The sequence below is a fragment of the Pseudochaenichthys georgianus genome, chromosome 16 (genome assembly GCF_902827115.2).
Source record: "Pseudochaenichthys georgianus chromosome 16, fPseGeo1.2, whole genome shotgun sequence".
Lineage (NCBI taxonomy): Eukaryota > Metazoa > Chordata > Actinopteri > Perciformes > Channichthyidae > Pseudochaenichthys > Pseudochaenichthys georgianus.
Window position 1 is genome coordinate 46,638,061 of NC_047518.2, and position 18,329 is coordinate 46,656,389.

The 18,329-nt window shown below is 42.0% G+C and overlaps 1 protein-coding gene across 1 annotated transcript; it reads right to left on the reverse strand.

The window, feature by feature from the left end:
* Positions 1-411: 411 nt before the first annotated feature.
* LOC139435383 (zinc finger and BTB domain-containing protein 17-like) lies at positions 412-12,208 on the reverse strand. The gene is made up of 2 exons (XM_071206025.1): positions 11,731-12,208; positions 412-1,235 (listed from the first exon to the last, which is right to left on the reverse strand). The coding sequence occupies exons 1-2, from the start codon at positions 11,978-11,980 to the stop codon at positions 493-495; spliced, it is 993 nt and encodes a 330-aa protein (XP_071062126.1). The 5' UTR covers positions 11,981-12,208; the 3' UTR covers positions 412-492.
* Positions 12,209-18,329: the final 6,121 nt, after the last annotated feature.

The following is an 18,329-nucleotide window of genomic DNA, read 5'->3' on the forward strand; positions in this document are numbered from 1 at the left end:
TTAAACTTCCACTATGTGAAAAAGCTTTCGTACAGACTGAGCAGCTGTGTGGTTTATCTCCTGTGTGGATTCTCATGTGTATATTTAAATATCCACTCTGTGAAAAAGATTTCTTACAGACTGTACAGTTGAATGGTTTCTCTCCTGTGTGGATTCTTTTGTGTGTCTTTAAATCTCCACCATGTGAAAAAGATTTATTACAGACTGAGCAGGTGAATGGTTTCTCTCCTGTGTGGATTAGCATGTGTGCCTTTAAATATCCACTCTGTGAAAAAGCTTTCTGACAGACTGTACAGGTGAATGTTTTTTCTCCTGTGTGGACTCTCATGTGTGTCTTTAAATCTCCACCATGTGAAAAAGATTTATTACAGACTGAGCAGGTGCATGGTTTCTCTCCTGTGTGGACTCTCATGTGTCTCTTTATATGTCTACTATATGAAAAAGCTTTCTTACAGACTGTACAGGTGAATGGTTTCTCTCCTGTGTGGACTCTCATGTGTCCTTTAAACTTCCACTATGTGAAAAAGCTTTCTTACAGACTGAGCAGGTGAATGGTTTCTCTCCTGTGTGGATTCTCATGTGTATCTTTAAATTTCCACTCTGTGAAAAAGCTTTCTTACAGACTGAGCAGCTGAATGGTTTCTTTTCAGCACTATGTTGTGGATCACTGACAGATTCATGTCTATTTTTCAGTGAGTTTGAGCCTGATGCAGGTTCTCTGGTCTCTTTCCAATCAGCACTGTCTTTAGTGTCAGGTTCAGAAGAGTCTCCAGTGTCAGGTTCAGAAGAGTCTCCAGTGTCAGGTTCAGAAGAGTCTCCAGCGTCAGGTTCAGAAGAGTCTCCAGTGTCAGGTTCAGAAGAGTCTCCAGTGTCAGGTTCAGAAGAGTCTCCAGTGTGGTCCTCAGTCTTTGGTTGTAAACTGCTCTCTGGATCTGAGTTCCTGGCTGGTTCTGGTCCTCGACAGTCATCTCCATCAGCTTCTGTTTCCATGTGTTCAGTTTGTCTTTGATGAGGCTGAGAGGACTGAGGTTTCTCTTCATCATCTTCACTCTTCACAGGGTCAGGAGTGAAAGTGGACTTGGTGATATCAGCCTCCTCCAGCTCCTGAAGCTGCTCTCCCTCCTGTTCCTGCTTAATGTGTGGGGGGGGCTCTGGGTCCTCCTGGTCCAGACTGGTGCTGCACTCCTGCTGGTCAGGGAGAAGCTCTTCTTTAACCACCACCAGCTGCTGGACATCTGCAGGAAACAGGAAACACAGTCAGAACAAACTGTTAAGTGTTAGCATTTAAAAACCTCATCACCATTACAATGGGAGACATTTTGCAGCCCTAATTAATGCCTTTGTTTTATATTTTCACATTATCTTTCTTAGTCCCACCTATTGTGTATTTGTGTTGGCTCAAGTCACCTCATGTAGCCCAGCCCTTTCCACTTCCAGTTCAAAATGTAAAAGGGTTTTTTCTTCTGGCGTAGCACTAGCCGCAATGTAAACAAGGAATTGTATTTGGGATCGTTCACAGATACACTACGCCTACAGTATAGAATGAAAATACTGTTACAAATTAAAATCCTGCATTCAAACCTTATTTAAGTAAAAGTATGCAAGTATTAACAGAACATTTGACGGCACCTTCTTATGTAACGGTAATGATGGTGCAGTAAAATGTTCCCTGTCAGTGTTTAATTTATGTTGTTTCTTGATTATTTTGTATGTTGCATTTTACTGCTGTACATGTTCAAAGTTGCGCTTGTATAAATGATTATAGATGAGGGAACCTGCTAAATGTTCAAATATGTGTGTTTTTTATATACAGTACCAGTCAAAAGTTTGGACACCTTCTCATTCAATGTTTTTTGCTTATTTTAATTTGTTTCTACTTTGTAGATTAACACTGAAGACAACAAAACTATGAAAGAACACATATGGAATTATCTAGTTAACAAAAAAAGTGTTAAAGAAAAATCAAGAATATGATTTTTGTTTTAGATTCTTCAAAGTAGCCCCTTTTGCCTTGATGACAGCTTTGCTCACTCTTGGCTTCTCTCAGTCAGCTTCATGAGGTCGTCACCTGGAATGGTTTTCTATTAACAGGTGTGCCTTGTCAAGAGTCAATGTGTGGAATGACTTGCCTTCTGAATGTGTTTGAGACCATCAGTTGTGTTGTGCAGAGGTAGAGATAGTGCACAGTGGAAAGCCCTATTTGACTGCTGTTGTAATTAGGGATCGACCGATATGGCTTTTTCAAGGCTGATACCGATACCGATTATTAGTAATCAAGGAGACCGATAACCGATATTTGGAACCGATATTTGCAGTAAAATCAGAAAATATATAGTGTCAAAATGTAGAATAACTCCAACACAACTTCTTTGAAATGCATTTAAGCATATATTATGTTTAATGAACTTTTAAACATCTTACAACTGGTTTCCTCTCTGTGCCCTTTTCTTTAGTGCAGCCATCTGCTATGAGTTAGAGAGAGACAAGAAGTGGGGCTGCAGGCTGACATGCTTAACTAACAATAATGCTTAATTTATTATATCAAACCAATGCCTGTCTATCTAGCATAAAATCCCAATAAATTGCTAGCAACTGCAAAACACTAGTGCTAGCTAATGTTTTGCAAACTATTAAAAGTGAGGCTATTACAGTAGACCTAACGTTAGTCTAGTAGCCTCACTTCTAATAGTTTGCTAAACATTAGCTAAATACATGTTGATTAGCTAATGAGCTTCACATATCAACCTGAAAAACTGCGAGGCTCCACTCGCAGCCCCCCCTCCGCACCACAGTTACTCCGCTGCGAGACGCTGCACGCACCCCCAACTCTGACTGACTTCCCGCGTCCATGTGTAACTGGGAAGCTGATACAATTGGATCAATAGATCGTGCTGTTTTTGCAACTTCAGCATAGGGGATTGGGATGTTTATTGAACTTCGGCTTTCAACTGATTTACCTTCGAAACACATGTATGGCTCTGCCGCTCAGCGCTGCTGCTTGTCTGTCTGCGTTCTTCGCACTTGCCTGTAATCTGAGAAGGTCCCGCCTCTATGGCAGGCTCCCGCCCGGAAAATCTTCAGTGTTGATTGACACTTCAGTAATAGCCTATCAGATAGCGCTGTGGGCGGGACATTGCTCGTGTACAGAGAGTGGTGACTGCAGCCAGAGAAACGGCCGCATCAGAGCCAAAGTGTTTTCGGCAATTTTATTAAAAAAAAGGCAGATACCGATAATCAGTCAAATGCGGAATATCGGCCCGATAATCGGCCAGGCCAACCACTAGTTGTAATCCATATTATAGCAAGAACGACTCAACTCAGTAAAGAGAAGCGACCGTCTATCATCACTTTAAGAAATGAAGGCCAGTCGATCTGGAAAATGTCAAGAACTTTGAATGTATCCTCAAGTGCAGTCACAAAAACCATGGAACGCTATGATGAGACTGGCTCTCATGAGGACCCCCCCGGGAAAGGAAGAGCAAGAGTTACCTCTGCTCAGAGGATAAACACATCAGAGTTACCAGCCTCATAAACCGCAAGTTAAAGCACCTCAGATTAGAGCCCACTTAAATGATCACAGAGCTCAAGTAGCAGACAATCTCAACATCCACTGTTCAGAGGAGACTGCGTGAATCAGGCCTTCAAGGTCCAATAGCTGCAAAGATCCACTACTGAGGATGAACAACAAGAAGAAGAGAATTGTTTGGGCCAAGAAACACAAGGATTGTGGTCTCTTAAACATAAGATCTCTAGCATCTAAAGCAATATTCGTAAATGATTTAATATCAGATTATAATATTGATATATGCTGTCTCACTGAAACTTGGTTGAGACATGAAGAATATGTCAGCATAAATGAGGCCACTCCACCCAGCCATGTCATCACTCATATTGCTCGAGGCACGGGCCGAGGAGGTGGAGTTGCAGCAATCTTTGACTCAAGTTTACTTATCAATACTAAACCAAAATGTAATTATACCTCTTTTGAAAGCCTCGTTTTTAGTCTTACGCATCCGACCTGGAAAACTTTGCAGCCAATCTTATTTGTTACAGTGTATCGTGCACCAGGTCCTTATTCAGAATTCTTATCAGAATTCTCCGAGTTTTTATCAACTTTGGTTCTTAAAACAGACAAAGTAATTATCGTAGGTGACTTTAATATTCATGTTGACGATGATAAAAATAGCCTTACTGTTGCATTTAACTCTATATTAGATTCTGTTGGTTTCTGTCAGAGTGTAAATAAACCAACCCACTGTTATAATCACACTCTCGACCTTGTTCTGACTTATGGTATTGAAATTGAGCAACTATTAGTCGAACCGCATAATCCTGCTTTATCCGACTATTTCTTAGTAACTTTTGAAGTACTGTTACTAGACTACAAAGCATTAGTCAAAAGCTCTTGCAGCAGAAACCTATCTGTTAGTGCTATAGCCACATTTAAGGAAGAGATTCAACCAATACTTAACTCGATAGCATGTCTGCATGTAGGGGAGGAAACTTATACAAAATGTACACCACCCCAAATTGATCATGTTGTTGATAGTGCTATAGATGCGCTGCGAATAAAATTAGACTCTGTTGCTCCTTTGAAAAAGAAGAAAATAAAACAACATAGATTAGCTCCATGGCATAATGCCGAAACCCGCAAAATAAAGCAAAAGTCTAGACAACTTGAAAGGATATGGCGTTCCACTAAACTTGAAGAATCTCGTTTAATTTGGCATATTACTCTCAATGAATATAAGAAAGCACTGCGTAAAGCGAGAGCAGCCTACTACTCTTCATTAATAGATGAGAATAAGAATAATGCAAGATTTCTTTTCAGCACTGTAGCCAGGCTGACAGAGAGCCACAGCTCCATTGAGCCTTCTATTCCCTTAGCACTCAGTAGTAATGATTTTATGTGCTTTTTTAACGATAAAATTGTTACTCTTAGAAACAAAATTAATGACCTCTTGCCTTCGACCAGTATAGTGTTATCAACAGCTCCCGGAATCGTAAGTTCTAATATTACACTAGATAGTAAACTAGAATGCTTTTCAGCCATTAACCTTGAACAATTACATTCAATGATTCTCTCTTCTAAACCATCAACGTGCATGTTAGACCCAATTCCAACTAAGCTGTTGAAGGAAGTTTTTCCATTAATTAGCACTTCTTTATTAAATATTATGAATATGTCTTTATTATCAGGCTATGTTCCACAATCATTCAAAGTAGCAGTGATAAAACCGCTTCTTAAAAAGCACAACCTCGATCCAGAGGTTTTAGCCAACTATAGACCTATTTCTAATCTTCCGTTCCTCTCAAAAATTCTTGAGAAAGCGGTCGCAAAACAGTTGTGTGATTACTTAAAAAACAATGATTTATTTGAAGATTTTCAGTCTGGCTTTAGAACACATCATAGCACAGAGACAGCTCTGGTTAAAGTCACAAATGATATTCTAATAGCCTCAGACAAGGGACTTGTCTCTATTCTTGTTTTGCTTGATCTTAGTGCTGCATTTGATACTATCGACCATGATATCCTATTGCAAAGACTAGAGCACTTAGTTGGCATACAGGGAACTGCTTTAGGCTGGTTTAGGTCCTATCTATCTGAACGCTCTCAGTTTGTACGTGTTAACGATGAATCTTCCACGCAAACCAAAGTTAGCCATGGAGTGCCACAGGGCTCAGTGCTCGGACCTATTTTGTTCACATTATATATGCTTCCGTTAGGCAATATTATAAGGAATCATTCTGTAAACTTTCATTGTTATGCGGATGATACTCAACTATATTTATCAATCAAGCCTGATGAAATTAATCATCTAAATAAAATTCAAGACTGCCTTAAGGACTTAAAAACGTGGATGACCTTAAACTTTTTGATGTTAAACACGACCAAAACTGAAGTTATTGTACTTGGCCCGAAGAATCTACGAAACAAATTATCTAAAGACATACTAACTATGGATGGCATTAATTTGGCCTCCAGTGAGACTGTAAGGAATCTTGGTGTTATATTTGATCAGGATTTATCCTTTAACGCCCACATAAAATCAATTTCAAGGACCGCCTACTTCCATCTACGTAACATTGCAAAAATCAGGCATATCTTGCCTCAAAACGATGCAGAGAAACTAGTCCATGCATTTGTTACTTCTAGGCTGGATTATTGTAACTCTTTATTATCAGGGAGTACGAAGAAGTCAATCAAGTCGCTTCAGCTGATTCAAAATGCTGCGGCTCGTGTACTAACCAGAGTTAGGAAAAGGGACCACATTACTCCTGTTCTGGCTGCCTTACACTGGCTCCCTATAGAACACAGGATAGAATTTTAAATTCTTCTTCTCGCCTACAAAGCCCTTAATGGGCAGGCGCCATCTTACCTTAAAGAACTCATTATACCCTACTGTCCTACTAGGGCATTGCGTTCCAAGAATGCAGGGTTGTTGGTTGTTCCTAGAATCTTTAAAAGTACAATGGGAGCCAGAGCCTTTTCTTATCAAGCTCCACATTTGTGGAATCAGCTTCCAGTTTGTGTTCGGGCGGCAGACACCCTATCCGTTTTTAAGAGTGCGCTTAAGACCTTCCTTTTTGATAAAGCTTATAGTTAGGGCTGATTAGATTCAGCCCCTAGTTTTGCTGATATAGGCTTAGTTTGTCGGGGGACATCTTACTTCTTCCTTCTCTCTGTCTATACCCGTGTACACTCATGTTCCGATTAACCCAGCTTCCCCAAATGTCTTTCTTTTTGGTGTCTATATACGCTGGGATCCGGAGTCATGGATGATCCTGCGGTCCTGTGTCCTGGATCGCGAGCGCTGGATCTTGAGTCGTGGCTGTGGTCCTGGATCATAGGTCCTCGATGGATATCCTCGTGGATTCATCTTCCTATTATACACACATGCATTTCCAAACATTTGGACTACCTATGTTGCAAATGTATTATCTTTTCAATTTACACACGGCATCTATTGCACGTCTGTCCGTCCTGGGAGAGGGATCCCTCCTCTGTTGCTCTCCCTGAGGTTTCTCCCATTTTTCCCTTTAAACTGGGTTTTCTTTGGAAGTTTTTCCTTGTACGATGTGAGGGTCTAAGGACAGAGGGTGTCGTATTGTCATACTGATATTCTGTACACACTGTGAAGACCACTGAGACAAATGTAACATTTGTGATATTGGGCTATATAAATAAACATTGATTGATTGATTGATTGATTGATTGATTGATTGATTGATTGGACATTAGACAGTGGAAATCTGTACTTTGGTCTGATGGGTCCAAATGAGAGATTTTTGGTTCCAACCTCCGTGTCTTTGTGAGACGCAGAGAAGGTGAGCGGATGGTTTCTGCATGAGTGGTACCCACCGTGAAGCATGGAGGAGGCGGTGAGATGGTGGGGGGGGGGGCTTTACTGGTGTCACTGGTGGTGATTTATTCAGAGTTCAAGGCACCCTTAACCAGCATGGCTACCACAGCATTCTGCAGTAGCCAGCAAAATATAAATCATATTCTGGATTTGTTAACACTTCTTTGTTCACTAGATAATTCCAGTTAAAGGTGGGGTAGGTAAGTTTCAGAAACCGGCTCGAGATACACTTGTTATATTCCATGGAATGCTCTTAACATCCCGATAGCAATGAATATCTTAAGTGCTTTGTGTATTTTCAAATTCTAGCACACTCGAGCTGTTTCTCCAAAATTACCTACACCACCTTTAATGTGTTCTTTTATAGTTTTGATGTCTTCAGTATAAATCTAGAAAGTAGAACCAATTTAAATAAATAAAAAACTTTGAAAGAGAAGATGTGTCCAAAGTTTTGACTGCGACTAATACTAGTGTATATCTCTCTCAAAATATATATATACACACACAGAATATATTATAAATACATGTTGGCAATAATTGATTGATTGATGAGATTTTAAATTCATTTATAGTAATGTTTTAATTACTTCATGACCTTTGTACTAGTTCCCCTATTCTTTATCAAGTAACATTTTAGATGTGTTTGATTGATTATTGAACATATTTATTAGGGATGCTCCGATCGCCAATTTTGGGGCCGATTGCCAATCGCCGGAATCAGTATCGGCCGATACCGATCGCCGATCAGATCCTATGGGGATCTTCCATTTAAAGTGATGTTTAAAACTCTTCCACAAACAACAACCAACATAATTATTACATTCAAATGAAGTACATTATTCAGGTTTACATTAACTGTGGATAAGAACACGGGAGAGATGAGCGGAATCTCTCTCTCTCTCTCTCTCTCTCTCTCTCTACTGATCCAGTGATGAGTGACCCGACAGTGAAGAATCAACATATGTATAACTAGTTTAGCTAGTTCCAGAGGTAGATCAAATAGCTAAGTGTGTTAGGTCTAACTCTATGTGTGTTTCGCTCCGCTCACCGGTCCGTCACAGCGGGTGGAGCTGCAGGATTTCTGCTTCACACACGTTGCATACCGCTCTTTTATTGTCCTTTTTGGACACCTTAAAATGCTGCCAGACCGGTGAAGCCATTTTGGTGAGCTTGTTTTGCCGCTCACAGAGAAAAGTGTCATGTATTTTACGTCATCATTTTACGTTATGTGATCAGCTCTCGTGATCGGCATTTTTAGAGAGCCCGATCGATCGGTAGAGAGTGAGTATCGGCCGATATCGATCGGTGGCCGATCTATCGGAGCATCCCTAATATTTATTCATTGATTTCTTCATGAATTATTCTCCCATAATTTGAATTAATCCAAAGTATTTGTTTTTATTTGCTTTTACACATTTAAAAAGAAAAGGTGAATAAAGAAGCACATTAAAACTAAAGTATCAATGTATGTCACATTTAACCAACTACAGTGGAGTGCACCAGCTGGGCGTAAACTGGGCGTAACTCTACATCCGTCGTAGAACCGAAGGTTAAGACCAAACTAAAGTTATGACTAGTGCTCTACTCTGTATAATTGTTCTGTAGTCATTGTAGCTAAAACGGCGCTTTTGAGAGAATTTAAATCTTAGATCTGATCACGTGAAGCTGTTACACTGCTCTCAGTAGGCAATCAAGGCTGAAAATAGGCAAGAAGGATAATAACGATGGCAGGGCATCTTGTTTACATGTTTAACAATGCAAGGGCATTAAGAAGAGAAAGAGTCGTCCGTGATCGAACAAACCCACCGGACATCTATTCAGTGAACTGACAGAGAGGTTTCGTTTCGGCAGACAAGCCCTTTTTGATTTAATCGAGGAGATCTCCCCTCAACTCCAGCACGGATCAGACCGAAACGCTGCGCTCTCCCCAACCTTGCAGGTGCTGATTGCGCTCAGATTCTACGCGAACGGGGCCTTTCAAAATACTGTGGGAGACATGATTAATGTTCATCGCACAACTGCATGTCGGGCTATAAGACAAGTTTCATTGGCCCTCCAGCACCGCCTTAGGAACTATATTCACCTACCCACGCAAGAAGAAGCAGCGAAATCCAGGCAAGATCTTTTGGTAAAATCAGGTATACCTGGTATTGTCGGATGCATCGACGGTACTCATGTTCGCATTCAGGCCCCCTCTGAACATGAGTATTTGTATGTTAATAGAAAGGGTTACCATTCTATAAATGTTCAAATGGTGTGCAACTCGGACATGGGCATTGTCGACCTCGTTGCAAGATGGCCTGGGTCGACCCATGATGCTCGCATCTTGAGAGAGAGCGCCCTTCAACGGGAATTTGAGGCAGGGAGAGTGAATGGCCCGAGACTAGTCAGGCTTGGTGCACTCGGTGTAAATTCGAATCACTAAGTCGGAAGTAGCTAAGCCCGACGTTAGAGTTAAGCCCTACTTTTTTACGCCCAGCTAATAATACTTACATACTTTTACTTAAATAAGATATGAATGCAGTACTTTAACTTGTAATGGAGTATTTTCACAGTGTGGTGTTTGTACTTTTACTTCAGGATCTGCTACCTGCAGCAAGTGCTGATAAAGGGTCTAAAGCAGGGGTCTCCAACCTTTCTTCACCTGAGAGCTACTTTGAAAAAATGAAAGTGGCCAAGAGCTACTTGCATCGCATCGCTTACATTTATTCACATAGCACTCATCAGTTGAATTAAGCTACTTTTGTGTGAAATCAATACCTAAGGCTTATTTAAAAACTTAACTTCACATCAAGGTCCAAGAAAACGACAATTTATCACGTATGAATATGGACAACATAGTAAGTACATCACTGAAGATTCACATAAATGTCCAAGAGCAAAATACAATGTTTTCACGTCTTAGTATGGCCCACATAGTAAATACATCGCCTTAATCACCACCTTGCAAGCATCTTATGGCACGTGTGTAAAATAAGTGCATTCACTCTTTATTACAGTTAGTGAGATGACTGGCGCTGCATGGAGTCACCATACAGGTGTCTGCTGGACCCACTTAGGTTCACTAATAGAGTCATTTACATGTTCATCAGTCGGTCTTGTTCTGTATTTAGATTTCATGACATGCATGTCAGAAAAAGCTGCTTCACAAAGGGATGTATACAGAACCAAATAAAGCAGACGTGTTCAGTGCTGCTTGGTGAATGTTCTTATAGTTTTCTGGGCGTATACAAGGCTCCAGAAATGTTGTGAGTTTTGCTGAGACTTCAGCTGAACATTATTTTTGGAGATTTATAACCTCCATCTCCATCTCCACAGGATTGACACTGAACAGTGCATCCATATTTTCTTCTTCTTCGTCTTGACATTAAATTATAAACCATAATTAATCAATTGTAGGCCTATAGGTCTAGCCTCCCTATATCTGTGTGTGACATTTTTCCATCCTCAAAAACAAAAAGCTAATGCTTCTGCAGTCTAGCTGCAGCTTCTAGCCACGGTCTTCTGTTAAAGAAAGGACACTGAATGTCCTGAATGTGGCATCACAAACAGGACTTGAGTCTGAACACAGCAGACAACAGGAGTATTTACAACAGCATATAACAACTAAAATAGTGCATGTGGGTGCACACTCACATTCTCTGTCTCACTGTTACATGAATCCCATGAATGTATGAGACTAAATTAGCTTCATTATATCTCAGTGATTAAGTGAATAATAAAGTTTCTATCGGGTCACTGTCAGCCTGTCACTCATTAGTAGTTATTTTTCAGGAGGGGGCGGGGCTTGGAGGAACGGAGAGGAGACGGTGATCGCGGAAGCTTTCCTCCTGCCTTCACAAACTTTACACACGTATTTATCAACTGAAAATAGCAAGAGGACATTCATACTCTACAATCCAAGACTTGATTAAATCCACCAAAAACCTGACATGACGATAACGAGTGTTTTTCAAAAGCACAAATCCCTCCCTGTGTGTCTCTGAGCCGCAGCGACAGGGCCTGACTCAGAGCGGGTCATTCTGCTGGTGCTGCTGGAGAAAGCAGACTGCTCCATGTGTGGTGTCGCTGTGCCGCTGTCACATCTGCTCCTTGATCTCTGCAACACGGACCAATTTTATATTTGTGTGACAGAAACAATTCTAAAATAAAAACACTTTATTGTCCGGCCGCGGCCGAAAAATCAGGAAGCACCGTCACTACGCTATAATCGATAATCGAGCGGCGAGCTACTGAAAAGCTGCCCGCGAGCTACCGGTAGCTCGCGATCGACGTGTTGGAGACCCCTGGTCTAAAGTGTTATTAATGTGATAATAAAGTGCTACTGAAGAGTGTAAAGTGTTAATTAAGGGTAAAGGGAACAGACCTGCTCTGTGGATCCGAAGCTGAGGCTGTAAAACAGCGTCCAGTAGCTTCTGGAGTCTCTTGTTCTCCTCTTTGGAAAGAAACAGCTCATCCTCGAGCTCTGCTATTGTTTGTTCAAACAGAGCAAATGTCTCTTCATCAGCAGCAGTGAGTCGCTGCTTCTTCAATGACAGCAGCATTTGGACTTTACTCATGTTTCCTAGATCACCTTTTCCTGCAGACTCCGTTAAACACACCGTTTCTCTCTGCATCAAACTCTCAATCTGACTAGTGTTGCTAACGTGTTTCCAGCTAGCATGCTAAGCTAGCTCTTGTAGTCCGAGGTAAACACTCCAGAAGAAAGAGCACACAGTCCATTCGGAGGTTTATCCAGACACACATATGATGGATCAGTAGAGCTGGAGCTCACACACACTTTCTCAGGAACACAGAGAGAGAACCGTAGCGACGAGACGCCGCATGGATCCAGGTTCTTCTTCTTCTTCTTCTTCTCTCGGCTTTTGGCAGATTGCAAACAGCATTCAGGTGCATACCGCCACCTACTGTACAAGAGAGTGTATCACCATTTCATCCTATCAGCACTTGTGGAATTATACCATTGTGTTGTTTACGTTGTTTTAAATTCTTCCAATCAATCCTGTTTCACTCAAATACTTAAGAATGGCCTTCCTGCCTCTCTTACCCCCTCACCTTCTGTTCCCAGTGTCCGCATCAGGCTCCACTCCCTTCCTGCCTCTCTTGCCCCCTCACCTTCTGTTCCCAGTGTTCCCATCAGGCTCCACTCCCTTCCTGGTAGCTCTTACCCCCTCACCTTCTGTTCCCAGTGTCCCCATCAGGCTCCACTCCCTTCCTGCCTCTCTTACCCCCTCACCTTCTGTTCCCAGTGTCCCCATCAGGCTCCACTCCCTTCCTGCCTCTCTTACCCCCTCACCTTCTGTTCCCAGTGTCCCCATCAGGCTCCACTCCCTTCCTGGTAGCTCTGACCCCCTTTAAAATGTTACACATCTTTCTGACATTATTCGTGTAAAACAACTTTTAAATCTGATTCTTACTTTTAGAGATATTAAACATTGTTCAGACCTTGGTACAGAGGCCTTCTTCAGATGTTAACATTAACTAGAGTGCGTGATGTCACAGCTAGAGGGTAAGAAATCTTGAAATTTGCCTTCATATTTTTTTTTAAACTGCCATAATTCCCAAACCCTACATTCCTGAGACATCATGTATCATGACAAACGTAGGAAAACATCTCGTAGCTTGAAAAAAGACAAAGAACTAAGCAATAATAATTAAACAAATTGCCTCTTGAGGGCATGAAGTGACAAAAACGTTCAACCTGCCTCCATTAAAGCCCATTGTAATGTCAGGCTGATATTTCCTCACGGCAGCAGCCGCACACCTTTCGTTAAACTGCCAATAAGGCCACATTATTAATTAATCATCAGACTACATTAATATTGTAATAGTAAAACAATAAAAGCAATGAATGATAACACTTTACTTTATTCAACATAAAACCAAATGAACCTTAATAAGATATGGATATTAAGAAGGCCTTCAAAAATGATACTGATGTATTGATGAAAGGCCGGCATTTTTTACGTTTGCTTACCGAATAATGTAGAATCTCGCAAATATGCAAAAAACAACATAGTATAGTATTTGGATATGCAAAAAGGACAAACTGTAGCATAGCATGTCCAAACTTCGCATAAAAACAGCATAATATAGTACGTTGAATGCAGGCAAAAAAACACAGAATACTTTAGTCTGTCAGAAATATGAAAAACAATATATATGTCCAAGTAATATAAAAATACAGATTTCAGTATCCTGGGCTCTGAGCCCCATTTATTTTCCTCACAGCAACAAAAGTCAGAAATTATACGATTTAAAATAAAAGCAATAATTGTGGCTTGATATTGAGTAAGAACATGTTTTTATGAACCCCACAGCTTCCGGTCTTCCACGACCCGACTGGAGAAAAAGACGTGCTGCAGGCAGTAGAAATACATTGCTTTTAAAATCGTGCTGTGCAACACGAAAAAAAGGGGCAAATCGTGTTGGTGAACACGAAATGCCGTGAGACTGGGTTGAACAGTGTAGTTCCCCTATATAAACGTTACATTCATAATCAAATGAGACAATCTGCAAGAGAATTAGCTATATTTTGTTATTCTTTTTTTTTACTTTTTTTGTATCAACAAACAGCCAGACAGACAACGCAATAGCAGTTGGCAAACAAGTTAGGATGACAACAGTGTGATTTGAGTCCGACAGGATAAAAAAACAAAGACAGAATCGAAAGGCTCTGAGTCTAAGTCCATTATTAATACCATAATGCAATTTAGAGATCAAATAATGAGTATAAATGGAACAAAAAGACCAAATATATCAAATCAAATAAAAACACAGCACTTGTTGGTCAGTCAGCCGCTAATCACAGTTTAACACCGTAGGTACACCACCCTATTGTACAGAGACATCCGGCATGTCCAGCTCCCATATATACTTGTAGAAGGGGTTCCACATCTTGTGGAATTTCCCCAAGGAGCCCCTCAGTATGCACCTTATTTTCTCGAGTTTGGCTGAATGTAGGACTTCTTTTAACCACGAGGTGTCTGAAGGGGATGTTGGAGACTTCCACATGAGCAATATCAGGCGTCTGGCTAGTAAGGTAACAAAGGCTATGAAGGCTGTCTCCAGAGAAGAGAGTGGCCATGTGGGTGGGGTTACACTAAACAGTGCGGTCATAGCATTAGGAGCGACCGGTTTTCCAGTAATTTCTGACAGTGATCTAAAGATGTCAGTCCAATAAGAGTGTAAGACCGGACAAGACCAGAACATGTGTGCGTGACTCGGCGGTGCTTGGCTACATCTGTCACAAGTTGGGTCCACTTCCTTATATATTTTAGAGAGCCTGAGCTTAGTGAAGTGTGTGCGATGTACTACTTTGCACTGAATCAGTCCATGTCTAGCACAAATAGAAGATTTGTGTACATTACGTCCGGCCCCGGAGATTTTCCGCCTTGCATCGATGCAATAGCAACGGAGAGTTCGACAGCAGTTACTGGCTTCTCCAAATCCTCAGTCATATCAGGATGTATCAAAGGGACTTCGAGGGCGGTAAAAAAATTGTCCAAATCCTGCGTGTCTGAGCTGGTTTCAGATCTGTATAACGAAGTATAATAGTCTCTAAACTCATCATTAATTCTTTGGGGATCGATCGTAATGTCCGAGGATGTTTGGATTCTGGGAATCTGGGGCAACATTCTGTCGTAATTGATGTGCCAATCTGCCAGCTTTGTCACCCTGTTCGTAATAATGACTTCTAGCCTTACGAAGAAGTGCAGCAGCCTGGTCTGCTGTCAGCCTATTAAATTACGATTGAAGAATGAGGCCTTCCTTATACACATCTGGAGTTGGTGAAACGGAATAGAGGTCATCCAGTTGAGCAATACACCTCGTTAGTTCAGTTAATCTCTCTCTTTTCTGTTTCCTCTCATGGCTAACATAGGAAATAATTTGCCCTCTAATATAAGCTTTCAATGTCTCCCATAACACAGATGCAGAAATGTCCGGAGTCTTGTTAATGCTAAGAAATATGTCTGTTTGGTTGGAAATCAGCTCTGTAAAATGTTCATCCGAAAGCAAATGCGTATTTAAACGCCATGGGGTTTGCGTGCGTACAGAACCCTTAAATCTGATACTCATTACGACAGGGGCATGATCCGAAATAACTGTAGTTTCATATGAACAGGAGCTCATGGAAGGGAGAAGTCTGTCATCTACCATAAAGTAGTCTATCCGAGTAAACGTATGGTGAACATGGGAAAAAAAGGAGTATGCTTTACCGGTGGGGTTAAAGAAGCACCAGGGATCCGTTATTGCAAGCTCACTCATGAAGTCTCTAATCGTCTTAGCAGACCCCGAAGTCGTAACAGTCTTCTTGGAGGAGCGGTCCAGCTGTGGGCTAAGCCAACAATTAAAGTCACCACCTAAGATAAGGAAGTGTGAGGACATGTCAGGAAGGTTAGAAAAGAGCTGCCGAAAAAAATTCACATCATCCCAGTTTGGGGCGTACACATTCACCAGTAGAACAGGGGTGTCATATATCATGCCAATAACAATCAGGTATCTGCCATTCGGATCAGAAACCATCCGAGTAAAAGCAAAGGGAACTGATTTGTGTATCAAGATAGCAACTCCTCTAGACTTGCTGTTAAATGATGCATAGTAAGCATGTCCAATCCATCCATTCCCAAGTCTAGAAAAAACAGATGGTTTGAAGTGTGTGTCTTGAAGATAAATCACTTGAGCACCCACATATTGAAGGTGGCGCATGACCCTGATGCGCTTCACTGGGGAGTTCAGTCCCCTGCAATTCCAACTAGTAAACTTAAGGGCGCTCCCATCATGGCGTTGAATTAACCTGGGCTGGACCATTTAAAGATAAAACGGAAATATGAAGGGCCGGCAGCACAATCAACAAAACAAAGTGCAATGATGAATACAATAAAAATACAAAATAAAACATAAAACATACAAGACAAGAACACGAAACATACAGAACCCAGCTCTCCAGCCCACCCCAGCACAGCAATCTCCCCAAACGAGATGCCACCTGCAAAACCCAAACTAATAACTAGGCCTAAACCTAAACGCTCCAAGGTAGCCTTAGAGACACAATTGCGCGACCTGAGATAAAGTGACATATTAAGAATTAATAAATGTACATTGTACAAACCACTGTGTATTAGTTACCCATCATTGAACTAACAACCAGAGTAAAGAGGTATCCGTAATGGCCCAATATGTAGTGCAAAAATAAACACTAATGCTAGTATATATATATATATATATATATATTCTCTTAATTGTATTTTTATTATTTATCAGATCTAGGTCACGTGGACTGGGCAAGGCACTTGAGAAATGTAGTCCACAATATTGTCAACAAACTCTAGCAATCTCCAGCTGAAGAATGAACGACCATCATAACCATTTTTAAACAGACCCACTGTAGGATAGGCAGTCTATTTACAGTTCTTATTAACAAAGTCAGTGGCCACCGTAGGATCCTCAAACCTGTGTGACGTTCCATTCGGCATGGTAATTTTGAGAGTTGCCGGGAAGAGGAGACCAAACTTCACATTTGGGTAGGAATGTAGAGTACGCTTAACTGGGACAATTGCAGCTTGCTTCTTGGCAACGGCGTACGTATTGTCCGGGAAAATGGAGATCCTTTTGCCGTTGTAGAGAAGAGCCTGCTGCAGGATCTGGCTCCGGATATGAAAGAAGTGTACCCTTACAACAAAGGGCAGAGGTAGGGTCCCCTCCTTGGGTCTCTCTCGCAGGGTCCGATGGGCACGGTCGAGTAGAGGCTTCTTGTCAAGCTTGAGCAAGTCCCGGAGCAACTGCGCGACGAAGTCAGTGGCACAGGCTCCCTCCAGTCCCTCCGGAATTCCCATCACACGCAAATTATTCCTCCGCGACCTGCCCCCAAGATCCTCACATTTGTCATCCAAGCGTTTCACTTGTGAAGTTAGCATGTCAACTGTAGCTTCCAGCTTGTCTATCCGAGTGTTGTGGTCAGTGGCAGCTTGCTCCAGATCTCGGATCGTGGCTTCGTGTGCCTCTGCTGCGCGCTGAAGTGGTTCAACTGAGCTCTTCAGTTCTTGTCTCACAGATAATATTTCAGAGTGCAGACTCGCGGCCGATGCATCACTTTTCCTGAATATGTCATTCTTGAGAGATTCCATCATTGACTGTAGCAGCGAGGCATCTAGGGTGTCCCCAGCAGCGTCAACAGTAGCAGCGCTAGCCGAGTCAGGAAGGAGTGAGGGTTTGAGGCCTCCTTTTGCGAGGTCTTGTTTAGATCGACAGCCTATCGACAGCTTTACTATCACTGGTAGCAAGAACCAGTGTATTTTTGCCGAGACACTGCAACGTGGCACTTCCTGAATGAAAGTGCCGCTGCTTTCAGAGAGAAACCAGACGGTTGTTCTTCGGTCAAAAGGAAGAAGTTTATAAAGTTCACGTCAACTTTCTGAGACTTTAGAGTCAGAGAGGAAAAGTTTAACTGGACGATAAATCAAGAAACATTAAGGAGTTTATTTTATATATGATGTGGCTACCTCCCCTGCTATTCTACCTGGTCGGCTACCTGGTGCTGGGGATCTCCGGGACCGGTGTCGCTCCCGACGCTGAACACCCACAAGACACACCTGCGCTTGATGTGTGGCCTACCCCAGGCACCATGGCTTCCCCGGATTTAGGAAGAGTTGTTGCCATGATGACAACCCCGCTGCTCGCGGAGGACCTTCTCTCATGGACGTCTCATCTACCCGGGGTTCTGCCGCGAGGACTACGCTGTCTATGGGCCCAGGGAAATGGGAGACTTTCCCCCTATGCAGCGCGCACTTGCGACGGCAAGCCGACCAGCCCAGCGAGGAGGACCTGGCTTCTAATTCTCCTACTCCTGATGTCGGGTAACGTGAAACCGAATCCAGGCCCAGAACTGTCTCAGCTGCAAACACCAGAGGAGTTTAGAACGAAAGACGGATTACGTCTTTTTCACCTTAATGTTCGCAGCATGAT

Coding starts and splice junctions, on each gene's coding strand:
- LOC139435383 (XM_071206025.1), bottom strand. CDS start 11,980: ATGCAGAGAGAAACGGTGTGTTTAACGGAGTCTGCAGGAAAAGGTGAT. Junction 1,236..11,730: donor GCTTCGGATCCACAGAGCAG/GTCTGTTCCCTT, acceptor TGTTTCCTGCAG/ATGTCCAGCAGCTGGTGGTG.